Source organism: Brienomyrus brachyistius, chromosome 1 (assembly GCF_023856365.1).
Source record: "Brienomyrus brachyistius isolate T26 chromosome 1, BBRACH_0.4, whole genome shotgun sequence".
Taxonomy (NCBI): domain Eukaryota; kingdom Metazoa; phylum Chordata; class Actinopteri; order Osteoglossiformes; family Mormyridae; genus Brienomyrus; species Brienomyrus brachyistius.
In genome coordinates this window covers 10,446,082-10,473,899 of record NC_064533.1, presented here as the reverse complement: position 1 = coordinate 10,473,899, position 27,818 = coordinate 10,446,082, and the positions used below count along the sequence as shown (strand labels likewise).

The following is a 27,818-nucleotide window of genomic DNA, read 5'->3' as shown; positions in this document are numbered from 1 at the left end:
AGGATTAATGGGTCCCTCCTCCCCAGTAAGCCGATCCCAGTGGAAGCGGGAGGAAATTAAATAAGGACAGAGACCGTCTCCGTGAAATGAGGTCATGGCCGGTGCACCTCCTCGTGGATGTGATCGGATGTGACTGACCAGGTCAGTGGTGGGCCGCTTATTTACAGCTTTAACGCCGCTGAGCATTGCTGGCGAGTGCCCCCCCCCCCCCCCATCCCTCCTGCATCCATCACGTTTGATTGGCACCTCCCGTGAAATGGCAGCTCCATGAACTCCCTAGCAGGGGATTTCCATCCTGGGGATTTTACGGTCTGTTGCCAGCAAAATCAAGGGAGACTGAGGGAGGTGGAGGCTGCTGACCATCGGGGTCCGTTACAGCTGAACCTCATCTTCAATTGCAGACAGTGACCTGACTGACAGTAAGGGCTGCACTTCCAGCTCCATGGAGACGATGCTTGTGGAGCTCTGGACTCTGTGGCCCTGCTCTACACGTTATATCTGCAGTGACTCCCCTACAAAGCTGGTATCTTCCTAACACTTCCCCCTCCTGCGAATGGAAAATTATCCAGGGTTCTTTTCCAGAAGCTGTGTTGAACGTGGATTGAAGATGAATGGGCAGGAACAAAGCATGAGCTAGTGTACAGGTTAATGAAGATGTGGGGGGGGGGGCTGTGTAAATACAAACAGGCAGCCCCCCCTTGGGTGTGCTGGCCAAGTGAAAAGGAGCCCAGGTGAGGTGCCAGAGAGTAGCCCTAGGAATATGGTGCTTCTTAATTAAATGTGACACACATGCATCGTTTGATCCCCTCCTGGCTTCCCAGCTGCAGTGTTTACTTATGGCGGGTGCTCCATGATACAGTGACCTCTCTACGGCAGCGAGTACCTGCTTCCATCTCCCCATGGGCCTTCCGGAAGGATGTATTAGCTGCATCTCTGGTTGACGTTCTGGTGTGTATCGTTTAACGCGCTGGCACGCGGTAATGCGCTCAGTTGGGCTCCTCACGCTATCTCATTTTCTTGGTGCCGTTTGTCAAGTTGGCTGATGCAGTTATCGCCTACCATCACCAGACGCTCATATATGGGAATGAGAGCCCAGTATTCAACTTGGGGTCATTGTTTTTCTATGGTAAACACAGACTGAAATGGTGAGAATGTGGTTGAAGGGGTGGAATTCATGACAAATCGATGTGGACTCCGGTGCCCACTGCCTAGGCATTTCACTGGCTGAATTGGATCATCTCAGATGGAGGTTAAGTTGGCATATGGGCATCTGTAAGTGCTGTGTTCCATGTTTCATGGCTGACCGTCAATACTCCAGCTAAATAGTAGTATACCATACTTGAACCACATGCCGTAGTTTCTCTGCGTGATCTCACCCGTGTCCACTCTGCAAGGAAGCACCTAGTCATGGACCTGGTCACCAGCATCGATGAGTTGACCTACAGGAAAGATGACAGGCACCTGGCAGGGTGATGCCAGGACAACATCTAATCCATTAACGTCAGCAAGGCTAAGGAGCCGCTCATTGATTACAGGAAGCAGAGCTCCCTTTCCCAAGTTGTGGAGGGGGTCAGTATCTTTATCTTCCTGGACATTTGTACCCAGAAAATGAACAAGAAGGTGCTGAGGAATAAGCTGCTGCTCATTCTCAGGCCATTTATCATCTCTCCTTTTGTGGGCTGTAGTTCATCGTTTCTGATTTGCAGGGAGTCCATCACCACAGCTTGTTTACCACACGTCCGTCATCACAGCTTGTGTCGCCAGCTGCCTGTCATCGCTGCTCATTTGCTGGCCGCCTGTGGCGGCTGCTCGTTCACCGCCCCGTCCGTCGCCGCTGCTCGTTCACCGGCCCGTCCGTCGCCGCTGCTCGTTCACCGCCCCGTCCGTCGCCGCTGCTCGTTCACCGTCCCGTCCGTCGCCGCTGCTCGTTCACCGCCCCGTCCGTCGCCGCTGCTCGTTCACCGCCCCGTCCGTCGCCGCTGCTCGTTCACCGCCCCGTCCGTCGCCGCTGCTCGTTCACCGCCCCGTCCCGTCGCCGCTGCTCGTTCACCGCCCCGTCCGTCGCCGCTGCTCGCTCACCCGCCCGTCCGTCGCCGCTGCTCGCTCACCCACCGCCCCGTCCGTCGCCGCTGCTCGCTCAACGCCCCGTCCGTCGCCGCTGCTCGCTCAACCGCCCCGTCCGTCGCCGCTGCTCTGTTTGTTTAATATTGCTGTGTGTGTACTGGTCTTGTTATTGTATGATGCTGCTACTTATTCTTCTCTAGACAGTCCAAAGGACATGTGACTGAAGGTTCTCAGTGACAGTAAGCATCAAACAAGCTGCACTTTTGCCCCAGTGGTGTTCATCACCTGACCTTCCTTCTGCATTTACCCCTGGCCTCTATCCAGTTGCCCCTTATTCTTTGCAGGCAGCTGTGATGATGAGAACGGTAGCTGTCTGTCGAAGCCCTGCCCTGGGCGCCCACCCCTAGGGCCGTCTTCGGCACTGGGTTTATGTTGTCAGGGTAACAGCGGGTGCTGCTAACAGCTGACTGGCGGAGGAGATGTGTCTCTGCTGGGATTTAATGCTGCCCGGCTCGTCCGGCCACGGAAATGGCGGTGATGAGTAGAGATGGAGAACACGTCTGCTCCATGTAGGCTAGGAGACAGAGTTAGGGTAGTGGCCCCTGCTTTCACCCACATCCTGCCATTTCCACTGACTGTTCTTCTCAAGGACCATTTAGGCAGAAACGTGCCCTGTAGTGACTGCAATTAAAGCTAAAGTCGATTTTAAATTGCTAGATAAATCATTTTCAAAGGTGCATCATTCTTCCTTTTAAAGGGACAATATCAGGCTTTCCTGCTTCTTTCTCTGCCTGGCTTCTCACTCTCCCACCCCGTCCTCTCTCTCATTCTGTCTGTTCTTGTCTCCCGCCCCATCCTCCCTCGTCCCCTCTCTCCTTCTCTCCGGCCTGTCTTTCTCTTGTTCCCTCTCTCCTCTCTCTCTAATTGCTTCATAAGTTCACCAGGCTCCCTGTAATGCGATTTGGCTCCACCGCAGCCCCTTCATAGGCCAACGCCGCTGCTTAATTAAGTCCGGGGTCGTGTTCTCGGTCTGCCGGGAGCTATGGCGCCTCGATCCTCATTAGTGATGAATGCACTGGCAGGTTCTCAGTCCGGGGCCCGGGGCCCGAGGCCTGGTGTGGCGGTCCAGACCAGTCATGCGTCTCCTTTGGGCATCAAGCGTTACCTGTTGGGATTGCAGGTAGAGGGTGTAATTCGTTGCAAATTGCAGAGTGATATTTAAAAAAAGAGGGACCTGCTTGTGATTCTGTGTCTCGCGTCACCAGGGTATGCGGAGAGGCAGAGGAGAAGTTAATTTCCTCCCCCTGCCGTGATATGGATGCTCGTAATCAAGGAGGGTAACGGCTACGTTATTAACCGAGGGATCCCCGGCCCACAGATGCTGCTGATGGACTACCTGGACGTGAAGAACACGCGCAGTGCGCCGAGCCCGCTGCCCAGCTCTCCTATTGCCAGCAGCACTGGCGATTTTGCCGCCTTCTTCGCCAAGAAGCGTCCGCAACGGCCGCGCCAATCTCTCTTCAAGTAAGCCCCCGCCATTCTCATAGCCCCCCACCTCCCACCTTGGGGAGCGGCCACTCGGCTCCCGGTGCCAGGGTGACACTGTCCTCTGTGCCGCAGGTTCGAGTCCTCGTCACACCGCCATCAGCATGAGCGCCTACCTGAGGGAGCAGAGGAGGGAGCTGTATAGCCGCAGCGGAGAGCTGCAGGGTAAGAAGGCGGGGCCACGTGGCGCGGGGGGAGGACGAAGGACATATGGAGGGAATCGGTACAAAGAAACTGGGATGAGGGGCCGGACTGGTGAACAGGTGTGGAAGGCTCAGTAGGAGAGGGAGGCGGGCTGGGGGCCATCCGTCCATTATGGAGGCCTTGGGCAGCCCTACCCCTTCCCTGGGACTCTGCTGCCGCTCCCCCTGCTGTTTGGGCTTTGCGCCCCTCCCTTCCTCCCTCCACGTCTGCCCTTTTTCGTTTCCGAACTGTGTCTAGTCAGCCCGATATAGTGGTGGGGGGTGGTGGTGGTATCTGGTCTCTCCTATTTTCAGGGGATGGGGGCCATTCTGCAAATGGCAGTGTTCCCAGTGCAGAACGCGGCTCAGCTCATGTAGACCCATCAAGAGTGGGCTGGGGGAGCGGGCCGGGGTGTAGGGGGGTAACGGGGGACTTCTGTATGTTCAGGTAGAGACGGAGGCCTCATGAATGGCCTGGGTCACAATTGAATCATATAAAGAAATGGGGGGGGGGCGGGGGCACTAATTGTGTTCACCCTGGAAGTATAAAAATCAGATGCTGTGCAGGAATGAGAATCCCATAAAAAAAATAAAAAAATTAATGAGAAATGTGAAAACAGCGATTGAGGTCCTGATAGAGCCAGCACAGGCGAATGGATGGTGGGGGTGGTTTCTGAATGGCAGAGGCTCTGCTTTGTGCCGCCTGGGGTGCTCACCCCCCCCCCCCCCCCCCCCCCATCAAAAGTCACTCATCAGACAGCCGCTCAGGCCCAGGGGGGAGTGCTTTGATTAGCCGGTCCTGGTGACTGCAAGGGGCTGTGCTGCACAGCTGGTCTGATCGCTGCTGATTACTGTGTTTGTCTTGCGTCACACGCCGGGCCGTGAGACCCGGTTACCCATCCGTGGATTGGCCGCCTCGCCCTCACCAACCCCTCCCCCCCCGACTGGCCTGAAACCAGCGTGAAGCTGAACGGCTTCTCCAGAAGCTTCCTCTTAATTGGCTTGCCATCCTGATTGCTGCGTCGTTGCCGCCACCCATATGCGCACGACCAGTTGCAGAGAATAATCCCCCCGCTCTTCCCCAGTCGGCATGCTGGTGAATTCTGTATGGTTTCCGATACGCGGCAGCCTGACTCCTGCTGCCTCGGGGAGCCGCTGTTCACTGAAGAAGCAGGATCTTTCTGAAACGAGAAATGGGGGGGTTTGTTCACACTTAGGGCCTTGTGTGTGTGTGTGTGTGTGTGTGTGTGTGTGTGTGTGTGTGTGTGTCACCTATGGCTTCAGGCCGCTCCCTGCATCCTTCTGCTGCTCCTGCTTCTTTGGTCATTTCCTTGAGATCTTAAGGTACCTCTGTAGATACATGACCACAGCTCAGATTTATGGAAGCCGTAATTGGACTGTGAAATGTCAAGTTGCCTGGGAAAGGTAGAGCGTGTTTTGAAAATTACACCCAGGAAAGTGCTTGGTGGGCCATCTTCGGGCAGTTGGCCATCGATCCTCTCTGTTGTCCCGTAAATGTCATTAGGAGGATGGAGGGTCACACGACTGCCCCCACATTGGTGGCAGTGCCTCTCCCCCTGACCTATGTGCCCTCCCGACTCGGGTCGCTGGCAGAGCAGCAATGGACGGACCGGCTCCAATCTAGGGAGTGTAGATCTAATCTGTCTTTGTTTTGGTCTCTGGGGCCAAGCTTACAATGACCAGGCAGACGCTCGGAATCAGGCAGGCAGAGGTGTCACTTGAGCTGAACGTCTGGATGCCTGGCACCAGTGACACCAAGCACTCCTCACGCCGAAATCCGTGTGTGTATGTGTGTGTATGTGTGTGTGAGCACGACAGGCTCCCCCTGTGTCTCTAGGTGGGGACTGCGTCTCTTGTTCTGCCATAGAGCACTGGGAGGGTCATGAGCACTCAGTTTATGAGCACTCAGTTTGACCTGCTGTACCAGAGCCACCTGCAGGGGAGGCGGGGCTTGTTTTGCTTTCATTTCCTCTCTGCATGGGGACCAATCATGTTCAGGGGGTGGGGTTTCTCATTACAGGAGCTGACAGTCATCCTTAGCAGTTATCCTCCCCCTAGGTACAGGGGATTCACTCCCCTGTACCTACCTCACACCTTGATGAAATGAAGACTAGCATTCATGTTTATTTCTTTATTAATAGAATGAAGGCAAATGTGAGACTGTGTAACTTGTGTAACTGCCTGCATGCCACTCTGTCTGTGCCTGCCCGTGTGTGTGTGTGTGTTTGCGTGTGTGTGTCCGTGTGTGTGTCTGGCCCCCCTACGCCAGCCAGCAGAGGTCCACCGGGGCCTCTTTCTGCTGCTGCTACTACTAATCACCAGCCCCTGCAGCTATGCTGGGGAAGCCCCACTAATTTTAATCAGTGGGAAGCTGTCATCATGGGGGCAGGCAGTGCCTGCGGTGTGTTTACCTTTAATCTCGCCGGGCCTGATTGAGGGTGGGTTGGGGGCTCGTCGCGGCGGGTTTGAATTGGCACAGTCATGGATTAGAACTTCTGGAGTTTGGAGATTGCTGCAGCTGGCCTCACCATCGTGCGGTGATTTCGCAGTAAAGCCCGTTCGCACCTAGGGGGCACCAGATTGCTGATTATGCTGCCTTGCGAGGGCCTCTCTGGAATCAGAAAGAAGCCCTCAACACTGCTGACCTACGGCCCAGGCCGCTGTTGCTCCCTTTTTTTCCAGTTTGCTGTAGTATTTCGTTTGAATTTCTTTCTTCCCTTTGCTCTGATTGGCCCGTTCCTTTGTCTCTTGAATGAGACTTTGTCCTGATTGGACTCTAATTTTAGCATGACAAATTGCAGTTGATTCCTGCAGGAATCCTTCAGAGTTGTGGCTTTCAGTACTTGCTCTCGGACCCTGAACTGGAGCACCATATTTACGTAATGGAGCCCACCAAGGCTTTCGCATACCGACCTCTAGTGGTGGGGGGACTGAATTACAGCCACCTTCTCAAACTTGAGATTACCAGCAGATGACTGGTTGTTGTGTTAGGAAGCAGGTTTTTAAGTGGCTAAATGGACAGTGGGGTTTCTGCAGAAAGGATGGCGACATGCAAACGCACTATGTGTAAGAGTGGTGGGGCGTAATGTGGGTGTTTGTGTGTGTGTGCGTGTGTACCAGCCGTGTGCCCATTCCACACCTCTGACCACCCCCCCCCCCACAGAGAGAGACTGCGCCCAGTAATTAATCCAACTCAATTTACAAGTTTCACCATGAGGTGCTGTCGACGTGTTCCCTGGTCGGTTCCTCCTGTTGCGGAGCTGGGGACTTATCCCCTTCTTCAAATTAATTTTAATAATGGAAGGAGCTCATTCGGAGCCAATCAGATGCAGAGCCTCTGCACTGCAATTCTAATGGGTGCTTCATGAATTATTGAATTGACTGTGATCTTATTAACGTTGAGGTTCTGCTAATCAGAACCTGCCTCTCCTCTGCGAATGCATTCAGACACACAAACGCACACACACACACAAACTGTGAGCTGACCTTTGCGTAGCTCTGTAGACTCATTCCTTCCATTCTTTCCTTGCTGTCTTCTTGGCATGCAGGCATAGCGCCACCTAAAGGTCAGCTGTGTATATGTATTGTGCTCCTGTTCTGGTGAAGGAGCATCAGCTGCTTGGGATTATGGGAAATATTTTCATGAGCTGTAGAGAAGCAGGTTTGTCTCCTGGGTGTCATAGACGGGAGACCCGCGACCTGGACGTGCAATTCCCCGTGTGACCTGCGTGTTACTGTGATTGTGTATGCGCTTCTGTTTCTTGCTCACGTGTCCCAATCCGAGTGTGTGGATGGGACTGGGATGGGGGGGGGGCTCCCCCCCCAACCCCCAGGGCATAGAGCAGTGCGGATCAGACTTGCCTGTAATCAAACCCAGCAAAGTGTGCCTAATACAATTTCACTAAGTCACCGTGCGCGTAGCTCCACAGTGTGGAAGTTGGATTAGCCTGAATAATGGTGGTGTGGGGGGAGGGGGTTGGTGAGGGTCTCCTGGCCTGCCCCTCCTCCCCCCATGTAACTGAGGAGTGGAACATCCATACAGCTAATCCTGGATTATCTTTCATGCACCCCCCTAGGCCCAGCTTCGAAAGGTCACTATGCAGCCCCCACCACGCACACATACACAGACATACACACCAGTTGTACTCTATCACTGGCCAGGCATCTGTATAGACAGATGGGTGGATCCAGGGTCGTATCACTCTTTTGTCTGTGTGTCTGTCTGTGTCTATCTGTCGTCGTTATCATGCCTTTTGACCATAAGATGGGAACCTGGAGTTTTCACGGACCTTGTTAAAACGTGAAGGTCCAAGCTGCTTTTTGCTGCCCGCGGGTCCCCGTCAGCCGGGGACATGGGGGACCATCGCTGATCTTGACAGACGCGCCCGATAAGCAGCCTGCACCTTTAACAACCAGATATCGATTTGCTGAAGGTGTTGAGAAAACCTTCTGCTGACACAGTGGGGCTTTTCTGCAGAATTACTGGGGGGGGGGTGAGATGGGCAGGCTGTCGGGTGGTTAAAGATTACATCTTGTGATCTGAAGGTTACTGATTCGAGCCACAGCAGGAGCATGCTGTTGTACCCTTGAGCTCAGAGGTTTCCCTGTCGTTTAGTGGAGCCTGTCAATGGGGGCCGCCGGACCGTCAGGGCTGCACAGATTCTTCGGGCAGCTTGGCCGTACCTCAGAGGTTAATTATTTTCCGAACTCGGCCATGTTCTTATTTCTGCTCACATTTACTGCGTCGCCGAGCAGCTCGGGAGCCGCATTGTTTCAGGGCCCTAATTGAGTCTTAATTGAATGAGCCCTCGGAGTGGAGGCAGCTTTGCTTAGCAACACGAGGCATTCCACAGGGAATCGAGGGAGGGGCACGGGGGGGGGGGTGGGGGCGGCTAAAAGCTTCCAGGCGTCGGAGAACATAGTCAGCGACCCTACTAACAAGGCCTGATGTACGGGACACGCAGCTCCTCTGGGGTGCAGGGCCGATGTCAGCCTCTGGGAGGCATGCTCATGGCAGCTGCTTTGGGGGGTGGGGTGGGGGGGGGGGGGGGGGGGCTTGGGTTTGCGAGCCGACCAGCTAAACGGTGAAGTTTGTGCCGAGGAACTTTGTACATGTTCATACGTGTTCTGTACCTGAAACGGGCAATTGTAAATTTGAAAGAAATGCATTTTCAAAACATGTATCTCCTCAGATTTTATTAGTCCAGGCAATGCATCTTGTTTGGGGGGGGGGGGTTGGGGCTGCTCATATGAAGGGTCCCCCCCCCAGCTTAGTGTCAGGTGGTGTTATTGTTGCTGTTATTCCTGTATCCATTGACTCGTCCGGGTGATATGGGGGGGTCCTTCTCATCCCAGCAATGGCCCCTTTGCCTCCTGGGGGGGGCAATTGATTACTTCAGCATGGCTGAAGTTAATAAGGATTGGCGGTGGGCTTGGTGCTCTCACCCTCGGTTCTCGCGGTTCCTCATTAACCCAGTTAGTGAGCGGGTCGCCACCCTGCCCTCTGCGGCAGCGTTCCTGGGTAGGCGGGGCCCACATGCCGTACTGCCTGGGCCTGGACTTTCCCTTTCTGTGTGACACCCTCTCCTCTTTTCCTGTAGGTGGCGCTGACGACAATTTGATTGAGGGTGGGGAGACCAAGTTTGTGTGCAAGCCAGGAGCGAGGAACATCACTGTAATCTTCCAGCCACTGCTGAGGTGGGTCTCCATGGCTGAATCAACCCCCCCATCCCCCACAGTAGCTCCTTCTGGCTTTTTAATGCTCAGTTATCCTGTTTTTGTCCCCAAGTCGATGACGATACTGGGATGGACTGTGTATTGCTCTGCTGCCCTCCCCTGCCCGTGCGGCTGTCAGTGTGACCCTGCCTGCTACTGCTCCCCCCCCTCCCCAATTTGCTCTCTGTCCATAATCGCCGGTGTGATCGCTGGACTCGTCATGTCGTCCGGCAGTCAGGGCAGCCCACCCCCTCACCTTACTCGGCAGGCAGCCCCCGTGATCGATACCGGTCCGGTCGAACTTGCGGGTCGTAAAGGGGATGTAATCAACTGACAAGCTGAGCCACGTTTGCAAAGATGAGAGAAAAACATGTTTTTCTGCAGTATCAGGTAACAGAGTAATAGCGATGAAAGACACACACTGACTCACACACACACACTGACTCACACACACACACACACACTGACTCACACACACACACTGACTCAGACACACACACACACACTGACTCACACACACACACTGACTCAGACACACACACACACACTGACTCAGACACACACACACACACTGACTCAGACACACACACACACTGAGTCAGGCGCACACACAGACATTCTGGCGCACACACACTGAGACAGACACACAGACAGACACTGAGACACAGACACTGAGACACAGACACTGAGACACAGACACTGAGACACAGACACTGAGACACACACGCACACATTGAAACAGACACACAGATTGACACACACTCAAACACACGCACACACTGACACAGACTCACACTGAGACACAGAGACAGACACAGGCACACAGACAGAGACACACAGACACAGGCACACAGACAAGAGACAGACACAGGCACACAGACAAGAGACAGACACAGGCACACAGACAAGAGACAGACACAGGCACACAGACAAGAGACAGACACACAGACAGACACAGGCACACAGACACACACACTGAGACACACAGACAGACACAGGCACACTGAGACACAGGCACACAGACAGACAGACAGAGAGACAGACACAGGCACACAGACAGAGAGACAGACACACTGAGACACACAGACAGACACAGGCACACAGACAGACACAGGCACACAGACAGACACAGGCACACAGACAGACACAGGCACACAGACAGACAGAGAGACAGACACCGGCACACAGACAGACAGACACAGGCACACAGACAGACAGACACAGGCACACAGACAGACACAGGCACACAGACAGACACAGGCACACTGAGACACACAGACAGAGAGACAGACACAGACAGAGAGACAGACACAGACAGAGAGACAGACACACTGAGACACACAGACAAGAGACAGACACACTGAGACACACAGACAGAGAGACAGACAGACACAGGCACACAGACAGACACAGGCACACAGACAGACACAGGCACACAGACAGAGAGACAGGCACACAGAGAGAGACAGGCACACAGACAGAGAGACAGGCACACAGACAGAGAGACAGGCACACAGACAGAGACACAGGCACACAGACAGAGAGACAGACACAGGCACACAGACAGAGAGACAGACACAGGCACACAGACAGAGAGACAGACACAGGCACACAGACAGAGAGACAGACACAGGCACACAGACACACTGAGACGCACAGACACACTGAGACGCACAGACACACTGAGACGCACAGACACACTGAGACGCACAGACACACTGAGACGCACAGACAGACACAGGCACACAGACAGACACAGGCACACAGACAGACACAGGCACACAGACAGACACAGGCACACAGACAGACACAGGCACACTGAGACACACAGACAGACACAGGCACACTGAGACACACAGACAGACACACGCACACAGACACAGGCACACTGAGACACACAGACAGACACAGGCACACTGAGACACACAGACAGACACAGGCACACTGAGACACAGGCACACAGACTAAGCCGGAACCCCCCTGCCATATTGCTAACATGTGCCATGCTCGGGCTCCAGCCTAATTTGGTGATATTTGAGTGATATTTACAGCCATCTAAGCACTTGAATGAGAGACCCAAGCTCACCCACCATCCTTCCGTTCTGAACCTCCCGGTGTCTGTCTGTGTGTGTTTGGGGGGGTGGGGGGTGACCTTTGACCCCTGCGTACCAAGATTGCCCCTCCCACACAGTGCTGCCCTGGGGATACCGGCCTTGCCTCTAATACTGCAGTCAGAGCTGTGTGTCGCTGTCGTGACTCTGCCTCTTCCTGTCTGCATGGTGTTGGCTCACTCTCGTCGACTGAGACTCGCTGTGAGTCTGGGTGTGTCACTCTCTCCACAGCGGGCAGCGTGACTGGGCCCTTAAGGCATCGTGCCGGGGAGGGGGGTGTGTTCTCTGTGTGTTTGTGCCCAAGCCTCCCCTCTCAGTTGATATTCAGCCAGAGCATCCCAGCAGTCATCTCCCAGCTGCCTTTGATTCTGCAGCCTTTCCAGGTCGGCGAGTTGATTGCCGATAATAACATTGTTTGATTGCCGGAGTGGAGAAGTAATAGATTGATCCGGAGGCTCTTTCGATCGCTCCTTAGAAGCAGAGAAACCTCTCATGTTTGTTCTGGGGGTGGGGGTGGGCGTGGGGGAGGGTGTTCACCTCCCTGCTATCTGCTTTTGATTGTGGCAGGTTGAGTAAACATCTTCCAGGTCTGTGCTGATTACATTCGTCCTACTGCAGGTTCACTCAAGTTCTCGGTTTGCCCACAGAATCGTGGTGCCACCCTGCGGTTCCGTAGGTCCGGGTTTGGTCCAGACCGTAAGCAGGCCCCATGGGGCTTCCTCCTGAGACTAATTACTTGAGAGGGGCTCATCCATCTTCCTGGATGGTTGCAGCTAATTAATGTCTCAGGTAGACTTCAGTTTGGTTGCATATATATATAGGCACAAATGGATTAAATAAGAATTTAAGGACTTAATGGCCATTTTGGGGTAGAGAGGTTTGTGCGGTGCGCTGCCACACGGGGGTGTCGGGAGCAGGCTGAGGGGACGCGGACGGCTCATTAATCCTCCACATGAGCCACTGTGCAGCTTGTTAGGGAGCCTGCAGCGGTGAGCTTCAGCTGCTGCAGGCCGGACCCAGCTCTGCCCAGTGCACCACGTGTGGGTCTTTAGGGGCCCCGGCCATGGAACACCAACTCATATGTGGCCGCCTACATACCAGCACGTCCTGCATACCATCTGCACCCTCATGCCCAGCGTGCCCGGCTAACCCTCATGCCCAGCGTGCCCGGCTCACCCTCATGCCCAGCGTGCCCGGCTCACCCTCGCGCCCGGCGTGCCCGGCTCGCCCTCGCACCCGGCGCGCCCGGCTCGCCCTGCATGCCCGGCTCACCCTCGCGTCCGGCGTGCCCTCACATCCAGCATCCCCGCCACTCTGAGACGGTGCGGAGCTGTGTCGTTCGAAACGCGCCCTTGGCCATTATGCACCCTACAGCTAAGCTGCCTCTCACCTTATTTGAAGGCTGCTCATGCCCACACCTGCCCGTGCCCACACCTGCCCGTGCCACCCACGGGGGGCTGCATGCTAATCCTCACAGCGTGGCCCATTAGCCCCCCTCCCGTCAGCGGTGAGTCACCGCCTCGCTGGCCTTTACCGTGACATTGCTGTTGCTCTGCTTTCATTAGCGTTTCCCTCAAGAGTAGCTGAAATAATGAAGCTCTGCACTGCCTCTGTTTGGCTCCCTGGTTGCTGGGGCTGGGGGGGCTGGGGGGGTTAAGGTCAACCTCATACAGGGAGCACAGCGGTCTGCCCAGTAATGGCTCCCTTTGATTATGTCCAGTGAGACGTATGGCTGCTGTTGATCGACATGGGTCAAAGGGCGTCATCTATCCACGCCGGTCACATGGCTGTACACCCCCTCCCCCCGCCTGCCCAGTTACCGTTGTCATAACCTGACATGTGCATGTGGCTCATAGACACGAACACGCTGATGCCTGTTAGCTCGTCTTTAGCATGTCATGGGTGGGAGGTTCATTACGCAGCATAGTTACAGCGTTTCGGTTTCAGCCCCATGCGTCTGCTCTGCTTTGCTGACACGAGCGGGTCTGTCTACTTAGCAGCTTCATTACCGGCTACGTGTAGCATTAGCGGCAGATTGAAGGACCGCCTGTTGGACCTGTGTGCGATTATTGGTGGCTACATGTAGCATTAGTATTGATTGTTGAGTGCGTGTAGCATTAGCGGCAATTGAATCACTGATCCTTATTCATTGCGTTCATCTTCTCACAGTCCTTAAAATTTGTGGGGATTTCGGGGTTTCATGTTGTCTTGTTCGCTGTGATTAATGACGGTGGCGTTACTGCAGCTGCACAGATGGAAATGGTCTGCATTTAAAACTGCCCTGGGGGGTTCGGCTCGGCCAGGCCAATGCTCCGATGCAGGGGGCCCTGCGGCGTAGGGGGGGGGGCAGAGTGCTCAGGCATGTTGCTAACTCATGCGCTGAACGACGCTCCTGAGGGTCATTAAGGCGTGCTGAGATTTTAATTGCTTTGCCTGCGCTCACCTGTAGCTCGTTAATTTGTCAGCGGAGTTCTGTTGGTGACTTGCTGTACGGAAGGTGTAGGGTACCGCGCCGTGGTCGAAGAGGGAGAGGGCCTTGCATCGTGTCCTGGAGGCCACGTGGATTGGGGTTTTGGGGGGGGGGGCTGCTTGGGATAGGATACAGATGGACCTGAGCTATTCTAAGAAGCTGCTCAATCACAAAAGAGTTTAGAAAAAGAGGTGTTTTGTAATTATCTCTCATTAATTAGCATGGTGAACAGAAATCTCCTCCTCCTTCTGGTCCAGTGCTCTCTCTCTCTTACCCCTCCCCCCAAGTTGGGGTGGTGCTGTGGTGTGTGGTGGTGTCACTAGTGATGTTTGTGGGGGGGGGGGCACTGACCTCATTTTTAAAATTAATAAACTAATTGAAACGCTGGCTTCCATAAATTGCCTTTCTAAATAAAGAAGAGTTATTAGTAACTGCTATCTTGTTGAGCGTCTGACTCTGATGTCCGGCAGGCTGCGTTTTCGCCTGTATCTGTGTTGTTTTCCTGCTGAGGGGGGGGCAGCTCTCTGTCGGACTGAAAGCGGCCTTTTGTATTAAAGGGCTTTCAGTGTCATGCCGATTTCCATCTCCGCATCAGCCAGGAGCTATTTTTAATTCATCCTTAAATTGAGGTTCGCTCGCTGAATTGGGGTCACTTCCAACGCTGACCTCCATTGAGGAGCTCATTCCTGTTTGCTCACCGTCCGTCCCTGGGGTCAACTGCAGAGGCCCACGCTCAGGCCCAGCGTACTTCTATGACATCAGCAGGCCTCCTGGGGGACGGGAACATAGGCAGCGTGTGAACAGTCTGAGATCTGGTTTAGGCCTAAATTCATTATGAGGACCGGAGGAGACACTGTAATGCAGTTTCCTAACAGCATTCTGCTCGGAATTGGATATGGACAAAGTTGTAAATGCATTATATTTGATGTTCACGGCCGGCATGGCGGAGGCGACGTGATGTCATGGTACCGCGATGCCGTTGGTGGCGCACGTGAGGATTACACGGGGATGGATGCGAGCTCATTAGCGCTGCTCGCTCGCTGCTGTTTATCCTGCTGGAATGCAGAGCACGGTGTTTCAGCCTCTCTGTTACAGGATTTCACAGTGGGGGAGTCAGTGGTTTGGGTGACAGCCGGGACAGAACACTTCCTTTCATGTGCCGTGTCTGTCTTTCTGAGGGGGAGTGTAATATCTCCATCGTGGTGGGGGGGGGGGTGGGTGGGGAAGGGCATCACACATCGCAGGGGGAGGGGGAGAGATTATGTCTCTATTCTTGTGATGGGGAGGTGTACAGCCTTCACAGCACTCCTCAGATGGATGTCTTCATGATGGTCCTGAGATGGGCATCTTCATGATACTGTTCAGTCTGACACCTTCATAATGCAGCTGAATCAGCCACCTTCTTAACCCTCCTCAGATGGACACCTTCATCCTCATCCTCGGATGGACACTCTCATAACGCTGCTGAATCACTCACCTTCATAACACTCCTCAGGTTGACACATTCATTACATTCCTTGTGGGCACCTTCAGTCTTGCTGCCCTGCCACCCCATCCCTGTCCCCAACTATGTCGTCATTATTGTCCTTATCCCTGCCCCTGTCCCCATCCTCTCCTCATCCCTGGCCTTGTCCCCATCACTGTCCCCTGCAGTGCACACACCCCTCTGAGAGCGTGACGCTCAGGTCCATTAAAGCTCTGGAGGTTTCCTGCATCCTGCCCAAGTTCAAAATCATTAATGCAAATGAGTGCTAATATAATGTTGGTTATCTAGTCTGCTGCTTCTATTCCATTTGTAAGAAGTGCCTTTCCTGTACTTGCACGTTTCACATTTACGCTTGGCATCCATAGCTAACGGCAGATGGATTAGCGCTGAATCCCGTACAGGAGCCTCGCGCTCCTGTGTTAATCCCTGCGTGATGGGAGCACACCTCACGTTTCTGGCACCTGTCACAGGGGTGATTCCCGGCACGCCTTTCTCCTACAGCGCATGGCTGTTTGCGAGCGGCAGAGGTGCTCTCTCTGAAGGGCGGCATGAGCGTGAATGTTTAACGCTGCCTGATTAGAGGGCGCATGTTCTTGATTAGGCCGTGTTTACGTGCGCCGAGATGCTCGCGATAATTGCCACAAATCAGAGCGTGAATAGGAGTTTGCTGGTGCTCCGTTTCCGTAATTAGAAGGATTAGGCGGTGCCGCTTTAACCCCAGCAATGGCTCAGAGATGCGCCCATGCCAGGTGTTGAGTGTCAATTAGATTCTGAATGCGCCGCAGCGAAATACCGACTGCGCTCCATCTCTATGGCAACTGCACATGCGGCAATGGCAACCTTGAGTAGCCAGGCGGGGCCCCACTCTCTGGACCCGGGGCCCACCTGGCAGGATGGTGGATCGAGAGGTCGCCATCCTCTTGGGCTGAGGAGGACAAACCGAGATCCTGTCATCACATCCTCTTCTATTCCTGATTAACATTCATCCCTTAATTATATTTACCTATGGATCCGGCCAGTGCGTGAATTTCGGCCCTCGGAATTCTCGGTTCCGAATGTCAGACTGGCTGACCTGACGCTGTTAGGTGGGATTGCCAACGCGATCACTACTTGTTCATCCCAAGAATTCCTCTCCAGAAGCCAGGAGAAGGCAGTGAAGTCTGTCCTGCACGTACAACATACAGACCTGATTCTAACTGTGGGTTCTATCATGAAGGATGGTGCCACGGAAACGACTGTGGAGATTTGACAAAATAAGCAACATGAAAGAATGGAAGGAGAATAAAGCTCAAAGTAAATGGAGAGAAAATGACCCCGTCGCCCTGCACGCGTTCCTTGGAGGTGATTTGTCACGGAGATGCAGCGCGAGTCCGACACGCCGTGCTCATTGCAGTCGGCGACTTCACGCTGCGATAAATCTCGCCCCTTTTAATTGGCATCCGCGGTGCAGGGCTGGCAGGAACTGGAGAGCTGGCGGTGAAGGGAGGCTCCGCCCCTTCCTGCAGCCATTGCTGTGTCTCTGTCTGAAACCCCCCCCCCCCCCCCTTTCTGGCTGGCCTGGCCAGTGTGCCGCCCCTTCCTGTGCTGCCGGTCGTGTTCAGATGTTACATGGAACCATCCCAGTTACATGCGATGACCCATCAGCAATTAGAAGTCTGCACTGGGTTACATTCTGGGTGTGTATTATTCCGCTGGGTCTGTCTCCCTCGGGGGGGGGGGTCTCCTTAACATTAGCAGGTGGCTTCACTCCACTTTCCCCTTTTTCCCTCTGCATTTTAAATGAATCCTCTGCATTCTCCTGCACCTCCGCCCCCCACCCCCACCACATTAATTACTGTAACTTTTTAATTGCGACTGCTGGCATGGGCTTTGCGGCTCTGCAGCCCGTCAGTGGGGCGCGTGGGCGGGACGCCAGCGTTTCGTGTTGCCCGCTTTGTGAGCTGGAGACACTAAGTGCATCGCATTGCAAATTAATCTACATCTTAGTCCACAGAATGGAATGTAAATTGGATTTTTTTATACCCTTTTCTGCACATGGGGGTTTAAAAGACATCTGATCTAAACGGCGTGTGCCTTTTTGTGTGAGTGTGCGCATGCATGCAGATTGAGTAGAGAATGCGGCGGACTTGCTGCCATCTAGTGCTTCAGTTGGGAAACCTCAATATCGGCAGTCTGTAGAGAGCAGCTGGAGCGGAACATGGCTGCAGTCACGCTAAACCGAGACATGCCGGCTGAACAGGATCCTAGTGGCTGGGTTGGGGGAGCTGATCTGAGGTTCGAGGGGGCTGGGTCATGTGGGGGGGGAGCTTATCTGAGCTTCAAGGGGGCCAGGCCCATGGTAATTGATAAGAGGTTTAAGGGTTCCGTTCTGGGTCGGGTGGGCAGCCGATCTGAGGTTCGAGGGGGCGGGCCGGGTTTGGGGGGGTAGCTGCTACGAGGTTCGAGAGGATCAGGCTAGGGGTAGCTGATATGTGGTTCGATGGAGCCGACCCGGGCTGGTTTGAGTGGGCCTAGGGGCACTGAACCAGAGGCAATGATCTGAGGTTCGGAAATCTTAACTTTTGTTTGTATATGTCTGTCTGTGAGAGAGAATTTGTGTGTGTGTGTGTGTGTGTGTGTGTGTGTGTGTGTCAGTCTATGAGTGTGTGTCTGAGTCTGTTTCAGTATGTGCGAGTATGTCTGTGTCAGTCCGTGTGTGTTTGTGTCAGTCTGCGTGTGTGTGTCTGTCAGTCCGTGTGTTTGTCTCGGTCTGCGTGTGTGTGTCTGTGTCAGTCTGCGTGTGTCTGTGTCAGTCTGTGTATGTATGTCTGTGTCATTTCGTGTGTGTCTGTGTCAGTCTGTGTATGTATGTCTGTGTCATTTCGTGTGTGTCTGTGTCAGTCTGTGTATGTATGTCTGTGTCATTTCGTGTATGTCTGTGTCAGTCCGTGTATGTATGTCTGTGTCATTTCGTGTATGTCTGTGTCAGTCCGTGTGTATGGAGCTGGTCTCCCCTATGCGGCAGAGTCAGCAGTACCTGTGAGTGAGTCTCTCTCTCGGGGCTTACACAGCTCAGTGCGCTAATGGCATCCAGTGTGCTGAACATTAGAGAGCTTCCCATACGTAAGTCCATGATCACTCCCCTGGGGGGTTAGCAGAATTCCGAGAAGCAGGAGAAGGGAAAGCAGAAAAGGGAAAGCCGTATAGGTTTCCAATACCTCTGAGCATCTTCATAGAAGGGGAACCAACAGGATAGGGGAGTTACACTAAGGGGTTATGTCATGTACAGGATGGTGGAGTTACACTAAGGGGTTATGTCATGTACAGGATGGTGGAGTTACACTAAGGGTTTATGTCATGTACAGGATAGGGGAGTTACACTTAGGGTTTATGTCATGTACAGGATGGTGGAGTTACACTAAGGGTTTATGTCATGAACAGGATGGTGGAGTTACACTAAGGGTTTATGTCATGTACAGGATAGGGGAGTTACACTAAGGGTTTATGTCATGAACAGGATAGGGGAGTTACACTAAGGGTTTATGTCATGAACAGGATGGGGGAGTTACACTAAGGGTTTATGTCATGAACAGGATGGGGGAGTTACACTAAGGGTTTATGTCATGAACAGGATAGGGGAGTTACACTAAGGGTTTATGTCATGAACAGGATGGGGGAGTTGCACTGAGGGTTTATGCCATGAACAGGATGGGGGAGTTACACTAAGGGTTTATGTCATGAACAGGATAGGGGAGTTACACTAAGGGTTTATGTCATGAACAGGATAGGGGAGTTACACTAAGGGTTTATATCATGTACAGGATAGGGGAGTTACACTAAGGGTTTATGTCATGAACAGGATGGGGGAGTTACACTAAGGGTTTATGTCATGTACAGGATGGTGGAGTTACACTAAGGGTTTATGTTTTACCCGTGTACCTGTACCCAGGTACCTGTGCTCTTATCCCTGTCCCTGTATGTTCCTTTACTCAGGTCCCTATCCCTGTATATACCTGTACCCGTGTCCCTGTCCCTGTATGTTTCTTTACTCAGGTCCCTATCCCTGTATATACCTGTACCAGTGTCCCTGTCCCTACCTGTACTTGTGTCCCTGTCCCTGTATCCCTATCCCTGTATATACCTGTAGCCATGTTTCTGTCCCTGTGTGATCTTGCACCTGTGTCTCTGTATGAGCCTGTGCCTTCACCTGTTTCTGTGTCCCTGTCCCTGTATGTTCCTTTACTCGGGTCCCTATCCCTGTACATACCTGTACCCGTGTCCCTGTCCCTGTATGTTCCCATGTCGGTCAACATGCAGAAAGGCATCTCTTGTGTTGGGTACAGATTAGCTCGCGGCCGCCCCTCTTTGGGCTACTCGCAGACACCGGAGTGGTGGTGGGGGAGTATGCTGCCACCCCCCAGAGGCTGCCATCTGCTTCCTAATGATGCGTAATTAGACGGCGTCTAGCACGATCAGCAGCAGTCTGCAGTAACGAAGCATGACCGTTTGAGTGGGAAAGCTGTGCAGGGCCTGAGTCCTGGGCGGGGGGTGGTTTCACCACTGGGCCGGGTGGGTGCACGCACACATGAACATGCACACAGTTACACGCACACACGTCCTCACACCCGCAGCCACAGGACTTCCTCCTCTTACCCACCATCGCTGGGAAGCCGCCAAAACGACAGGCCGCGATACATCACAAACCGAATTCTTGCTCTCCGCTTTTCTCGGCCAGGCGATGCCGGCAACAGGTTAGTGCGCACATGGAGCCCGTGACGTGCCGGGTGTCTTTGTGGCAGCCCGGTCATCGCCTGTCAGGCCCATTAGCCCCCGGAGGAATGCAGATTGCTGCTTGATGAATGATTCCAGCTGCCGTTTAGCTGCATCACAGCGCCACCTAGTTGTAATTCCCTCTCCCCAGTACAATGCAAAAGGGAATCCGCTCTAATTATCTGCCGTAATCCCCTGATTAATGACTCGTTATGTCTGCCTGCAACTCCGCCCGGCCCGTGGGGTCTTGGCCTGCCCTGGAGATGGTTGCCGTGTGACGGTCTCCGGGTCCCCCGTAAGGTAGATTTAGGGTGTTATTAATTAGGACTTCAGACACAGGGAGACGCACGTCTCGCTGTCAGCGCGGCGCCCCGTGGCCACGTCGTTCGCCCTGGAGTGCCCTCATGGCTCTGCTTGCTGATAAACTGGGATGGGGAGTATCTAATTAAGCACATGGCTGAGCCCCCCCGCCAAGCCCATCAGACCGTTCTCCCCTCCTCTCTCGCTTCGTGTCTTTTTTGGCATGTGGAGTCATCCCTCTTCCTCTGAGTGGTGGCCGGGCCGCCGTGAGGCGACTTCAAAACTGTCCGTGTGCACCATATGTTTGGGTCGTGTTACCGGTTTTACTGTCAGCCGTGACCCACCCGCAGGACGCTCCTGGCATGTCTCCTCTCTCGCTGCCCGGGCGATGTGCCGCTTTTCTGACTGGAACATGCTGGAATAGGAGGCGGAGTCGTCATTGCTGTGCTCAACCCTGCCCTTTTGCCGCTATTTTAAAAGGCGGCGACGTCTCCAGAAGTTCCTGTGTGACCGGGAGGAGGTTTGTCCGCTGGCACTGTAAGGGCTTCGGCCTCGTCCCAGAGGACGGCAGATCCGCGCCCCCCTACCCCCCCACCTCCCCGCAGCTCGCTCCCTTCAGCCCACTTTCCTCCTTTCTCACCTCACAGATAAACCCCTTTCACGCTCAGAGTCCCTACACCCCATCAGGTTTGCTTTAATCCTTTCCTGGTGAGATCCTGCTCGCCGTGACGTCCCCCAAAGAGAAGACCATCTGGTCATTGCCCAAGCAGGTCCTGCGGTAGCGGTCGTCCTGAGAGAAGCCAGCGCGAAGCGGGCTGGCCTGGCTTTCAGTCAGCGACCGTCACACCGCTGCCTGCAAAATACATGACGCCTTTCCGTCTGTGTGACGACAGAGAGCCATGAAATTAATATGACAGGGAAAGTATTTATTACCTTAGAAATGTAGCCATTGGATTAATAGAGGGAAATGCAGCGTTAAATATAAATGCTGTCTTAAATGGTAATTCTTCATCCTAACATCTGCCATATTTTCTGTATTAATTCTTGATGCTTGTATATATTAACTAAAGCTTACAAGTCATTAAGCAATGAATTAAGGTGATTTTTGTGATATTTGTGAGTATCTAATGCTGTGGTTGTCAGTGGTGTCCGTGGAGCTGTCACTCACTCACTGTGTAGATCGCTCACCAAACCGTATCAAGCTCTGTTCACGTATCACGATGGGATGGTCCCCTCTCTTCTGTTCGCCATGGTTTCCAGTTGTTCTGGAGTGATCAATAGAAACTTCACCAAGCCAGCTGATTGTTTGAGGAGGCCTGGGTCTCGCTGGCCTCCCACCAGCAACAGGAGGTGCCTTGTGAGCTGTTGGCAGTTAGGGAGGTCACCTTGAAGCCACTTATCAAAACAGGGCCTCTGTGCCCGTCCTCCCAACACTCAATAGTTTTCCTGTCCTGGTTCTTCAGCACGGTCAAGGTGAACATAAGCTGTACTCAGACCCCTGTGCTTCTTCCAGCCCTCAGAGGTGACCCTCGCTTGCTGTCGTCTCCAGGTTCATCCAGGAGATCGAGCTTAGCATGGGGCCGGGCCAGGCCAAACAGTGTCAGCTGCGAACCTTCCTCACCTACTACATCAACGACCTCTTCCTCAACCAAGTACGGACGGAGATCAACAAGGAGATCGAGGCCGTGACCAAGGTGTCTGACCCCCTCAAGATCTTGGCCAGCCCAGACACCATGAAGGTGCTTGGTGTGCAACGCCCCCTGCTGCAGGTAAAGACGCTTCACACCTTTTGGTTTATTTAGCATTATTTAGTTATTTTCCTGACTCGTTCGTTGATAACATCTCATCTTAAAGGACCTTATGGCGAGGAGATAAGGTTAAAGGTGCATAGAAGCACTGATTTTTCAAGTTTAGTTCAGAGGTGTCCGGTATGTACACAGCGTTACCCCTCCAATCAGAAACCTCCATGGTTATCTCTGAAATTGCCCCCCACCCTTCCCCTTGCGCTCTTCCTATGGAATGGCACTCTGCTCATAGCAGATGGTGACTCTGGGATATCTTCATGTTAAATTATTCACAGCAGGGCTTGCATTGCAAGGATATTTTCTCAGCATGCACTGCAGGAAACAATGCCATTCTCAGTCCCTCCTGGTTGGTTTGTCTCTCTCGTTTTTTTTTTTTATAAAATAGTTTGTCGTTCTCTATAAAGAATATGTCTGTGAGCCTTTGTGTGAGTGTGTGTTTGTGTTTTTATTTATCCTAAAATATGCTCTTGTGAAATTGATAAGAACTCATCTCCAGTAAATTGATTCATTTCTGTGTCCTAATTATTCCCGTTATGGCTTTGAAGAGCGCAGTCGGATTGGCCGGGCGATGTGGCCTTCTCGCAGTGCTCCGCTATGCCCCGCTTCAGGGATAATGCGGATTTCCGCCCGGCATCAAAGGCCACTCCGGATCCTGCTGCATGTGCCCGTGGAGTCCAGATGTTGTGGGGTGTAATGGAGACCCACGCTAACGGACAGGCCCACTGACCCTTTGGAAAGGTCCGGGCACATTTCTTGCAGCAGAAAATAGGACTTAGGAGGTCAGATAAGAGATGGTTCTGTGCAGGTTCTTTCGTATTTAGACCCAGGACCCAGGCGCTGTGGTTAGATTTCCTTCCTGCTCTTTGTTTGTTTTTCTTTTGGAGATTTGGTTTTAGCTGGACAGACAGCAGTGGTGTTAGGGTGCCGTAGCTGCTGTCTGCTTTGTTCCCAGCCGATTTTGACTGGTTTTTCCTCGCATGTGGCAGCAAAGTGCTCGTGGCTGTTTTCTGCTCCACATCTACAGACTGCACCACCTTTGGCATGTTGCTGAGAGTGATGTCCATGCCAGTTCCATTCGGAGTCATTTCATTCATATTTTGCTGAAGGGAAATGCAGGAGGGAGGTGTGATTCCTCACCAGAGACTGGCAGCCCCCCCCCCTCCTTTATTTGGCTTGTGGCCTTTCTTAGCTGCCGGTGAATGCTAGGCCTGAGATGTCTATCGCTATAACAAAAAGCAGCAAATTTGGCAGATTGGGGTCTTGGCAAGCCTTTGGGGGGGGTGTGTGTGGGGTGGGGGATATACCGACAGCCCAAGCTGAAGTTGCTGCCCAGATCTAGCTACACCTGCACGGTGTCCTCACACAAGCCAGAGATGCATGTGATTACTGGACAGCTTCCTGTACTCGTGACATGCCATCGTTTAGCCACCTGTGCAGTGCTGGTTTGCTGAGCAGGGCAGGACTGAAGTGCTGGTTGACTGTTTACTTGTTTTGTTCCTGCATGCACGTGGGGTGCCGCTTCCTAGCAGAGCTGATGTTGCAGTGCACTCACCTTCATTTGCGGTGACAGTGTGCGGTGTAACTGTAACAGGGCGGTTTGAGCTCTGCGCTGGTGTCTGTGTGATGCCCTGTGTGGTTGTATTAACCAAGATGGGAGCTTTCATTGAAAAGCTGAATGGTCCCTGTACCTCACCTCAAGGTTCTAGTAAGACTGAGAAAGACGTTAGCCAGTGCTAACGCAAGCTGGACCAGACCCTGTGCCTCACCTTGGGGCAAGAGACAGCACTCACCCTGCCTATCACCTGTTTCACCTGTTGCCTCCCAGCAGGCGCTACAGGGCCATTAGGACCAGAACCAATAGGCTCAGAGACAGTCTCTTCCCACAAGCCATCACTGCAATGAACACACACATACAACACACACCACCCCAACATAAGGAAATGTGCAATAATTTTCTATTATTATAATATACTATACACAAATGTAGTATAATACAATACTTACCCTCTTATTGCATATACTACTCTGTCTATGCTATCTTTATTGCAAGCATACTGTCTGTATGTCTGTATATGTCTGCACTGCAGAAGTGACCACTGCAATTTTCGTTGTAGAAGTAGCATCTGTGCTCCAGTACAATGACAATAAAAGGCTTTATATTTTCTACTTCTATTAGCATGTGCTGACGCAAGCTGAATTGTCCCTCACCTCAAGGTTCTAGTAAGACTAAGAAAGTCGTTAGCCAGTCCTAACGCAACCTGAACCAGACCCTGTGCCTCACCTTGAAGTCCTAATAAGGGCAAGTAAGACATTAGCATGTGCTAACGCAAGCTGACTGGTCCCTGTACCTCACCTCAAGGTTCTAGTAAGACTGAGAAAGACGTTAGCCAGTGCTAACGCAAGCTGAACCAGTCCCTGTACCTCACCTTGAGGTCCTAGTTAGGGCTGAGAAAACATTAGCCAGCACTAACCCAAGCTGCACAGGTCCCAAGCATCTCACTGTTAGGTCCCAGCCTGCACGGGGAAGACATTAGCGAGCACTATTGCAAGCTGAACCGCTCCATCGACTTCACCTCAAGGTCCCGAGCAGCAGGGAAGGCGTCAGTGAGCGCACCCACACCCGCACCCGCATACAGAAGCAGTCCCTTCATTCCACCTTGCTCCTGTGTCCCAGAAGGAATGGGGGGAAGACATTAGTGGTGCACGCTCAGACACGCTTCAGTGTCTTTTGTTATTCAGAGTGGTTGGACCCGAATTATACGGCGCGCAAGAGCTGCATGAAAGGGGAAGCCAGACAGGAATATTAAAGCCTGGAAGAGGACAGGCCCCAAGGCAGGCCCAGCTCGACGGGCTGAAGCGGGGGAGACGCACATTTTTAATTGATTGCCAGATTCTCCATTTGAGTTGCGGAGAGCGATGCGTAGAGTCTGCCGACTGTGACACGTTGTCCAAAAGAGACTCTTGTCTCATATCTGACTTCGTTTTCATACAGAGGCGTGCTCTTAGGAATTCTTCCGGTCCCTTCCAGATAAGTGGGAAGCGGCCCTCGATGTTTCCAATCTTGTTTGGGTGAGATTAATGCTGGCCTTACATGTTCACACCGTGTCCCTTCACGGCCGTGTGATTGGCTGTGGTGTGTGCGTGGCCTTGTGTGTTTCACGTGTACAAACAGCTGTTACGGCTTCTGGTCCAGCTTCTGCCGCTCGGTTTAGTCCCTCTGCATGTGGCTGGTGTTTGGCTGGAGGATCGTGCCGCGCTAAGCTGCCCCCACCCGCCCTCCCCATGCCTGTGTTTAGCTCTGCCACAGTTGTCTACCCCCCTGACACTCTCTCGCTGATTGATTCTCTTAATTAGATTCATCTTGGGGCATGAAATGGACACACCTGCAAACTGGCTCCATAAATCTTCCATAGGCCAAAAACTCACCTACCCCCCCCATATTCTCCGGCTGTTGGCAGATGTGTTTTTGTTGTTCGTTGTTTCCGATTTCCTGACGTTCCTGGGATCCATGAAGCGTGATCTGCCTTGGAGCTGGCCTCTCTGAAAACAGCTGACGTTTCCCCCATGAAGATGGAGCCTCGCGTCTTTAACATGGCGGAATCCCTTTTAGTCGATGCTCATTCTGGACTCACTGCAAGACCCCTCGTGCTTCTCTTGGTCATGCTTCTCTGTCCAATACGTTCACCACTTCTCCACACCGATAAGCAGCCATTTTTAAGTCATTTTTTTTTAATACACACAAAAGTTTCCTCCTGGGTGTTCTTTGGACAGACAGTAGGGGGCGCTGTGGTTGGGTTTTTGGGAGCACTGCCCTAACCCCACCCTCACTCCCCTCTCTTCTGTGAAAGCTGCTTTTAGACAGCAAAGCAATCCCCCTACCAGCCTGAAGTGAGCCTCACCTGAGCTCCGGCATCGCATATGGCATCCTCCCTCCAGCCAGGCAGCGCCCCCCTCCCATAGTTCGTGACGTGTCCCCCTCCCTCAGGCCATGCCATCCACAGTGCTTACTTGCCCCACCCACAGCACCTCACGCGTGGGCTCTCTGCGGACAGTTTGTGCCTCCTGTCTCTTGTTCAAGGTCACATCCCAACCCCCCCCCCTCCCCACCCTCACCCCCCCCCCCCCTCCCCACCCTCACCCCCCCCCCCCCCGTGGCCTCCTGCCACTGAAAGTATCATCGCAAGTTGAAGGGAAAGCCTTTTAAGGAACCGGCGATCTCCACGGAAGGGTCACGAGAAGCTGTCACCCTTCAAAAAAGGACCCCTCCCACCCCCCCCCACATCACCATGAAAGCCGGCCTGCTTTTAGCTGCAAGCTCTAACTGAGGGGAATAGGTGCGGCTGGCCCTCTGTCAGTGCCAGCACTGGGGGGAGGGGGGGTTGGGGTCTTGCAGTTTGGCTTCTCCCCCCAGCCTCATTCAGGAAGATGCTCCTTGAGAAGCATCTTTCAGCTTGTCACCTGTACATTTGCGTATTTAGCAGACATTTCGCGAGTCCGGCACACGACACATTGCATCCGCCTGTTGAGGGGTCAGCTAGGCACCATTGCGGCTAAACTGAGGTTCTAGTGAACGCCCTGGTATGAAGGTCAGCAGCGTCTAACAAAGCAAGAACCTAGTGAGACTATTCATGGACCAGCAGTACAGCATTAGAACGTTCCAGGAACGCTGCAGGTTTCCTGTCCATGGGGGGGGGGGGTCTTGCAACCATAGTACCTGATAAAGATGTAGTCTTTATTAGTGTCTTACTGAGGGCCCTAGTTCTTACTGAAGAGGTCTGTGGTGTGGGATGTTGTGTGGGGGTGGGAGGAAGGGGATTTTTGGGGGCTGGAGGGAGGCTTCCCCTGGGGGGGTCTCGGTTAATTACACAAGTTTTAAAAGTCATTAAGTGTGTTTGCAGTGGCCTTGGGCTGTGGCTGTAATTGTTCAGCAGGCCATAGGATGGGGGCCACATAGCCTCCCCTCCACCGCTCTGATCTGATCTCTGAGCGAGACCCAGCTGGACCGCCTCACGGGTGTGGGGTGACGTTGCAGAACGAGCAGGGAGTGGGGGGTTAAATGCCGCGGCCCCTGTGTCCGGTGAGCCGCTTCAGGATTAATGGGGAAATCCATGACCAGTTTCAGGGAGGAGGGGCTTCAGCTCGCTCCACCCTTGGGCCGGTGGAGATCCATCTCACACAGCAACACAAGTTCTGCCAAAGCGGCCATCGTGGCATTTATCTGTCAGCTTCTACTGGAAAGAGCTCTGATTGGCAGGAGGGCGGACACTGTACGGGGGGGGGGTCACTGCCTTTCCTGACCCTCACCCCCAAAGGCACAGGTGGGGTCTATGTGTGTTTGTTCCCCCCCTCCCCCGGAGGGCTTGAATCTGC

The 27,818-nt window shown here is 53.3% G+C and overlaps 2 protein-coding genes across 2 annotated transcripts in view; both read left to right on the top strand.

Moving 5' to 3' along the window:
- lrguk (leucine-rich repeats and guanylate kinase domain containing) overlaps nucleotides 1-27,818 on the top strand; it is a 115,243-nt gene that overhangs the window by 64,534 nt on the left and 22,891 nt on the right. The window lies entirely within an intron of this gene.
- The window catches only part of exoc4 (exocyst complex component 4), a 57,936-nt gene that overhangs the window by 16,526 nt on the left and 13,592 nt on the right, over nucleotides 1-27,818 (top strand). Inside the window, 5 exon segments of the mRNA XM_049019255.1 lie at nucleotides 3,443-3,588; nucleotides 3,685-3,703; nucleotides 3,705-3,774; nucleotides 9,413-9,509; nucleotides 22,193-22,412. Of these exon segments, the coding sequence (XP_048875212.1) occupies nucleotides 3,443-3,588; nucleotides 3,685-3,703; nucleotides 3,705-3,774; nucleotides 9,413-9,509; nucleotides 22,193-22,412 (552 nt within the window).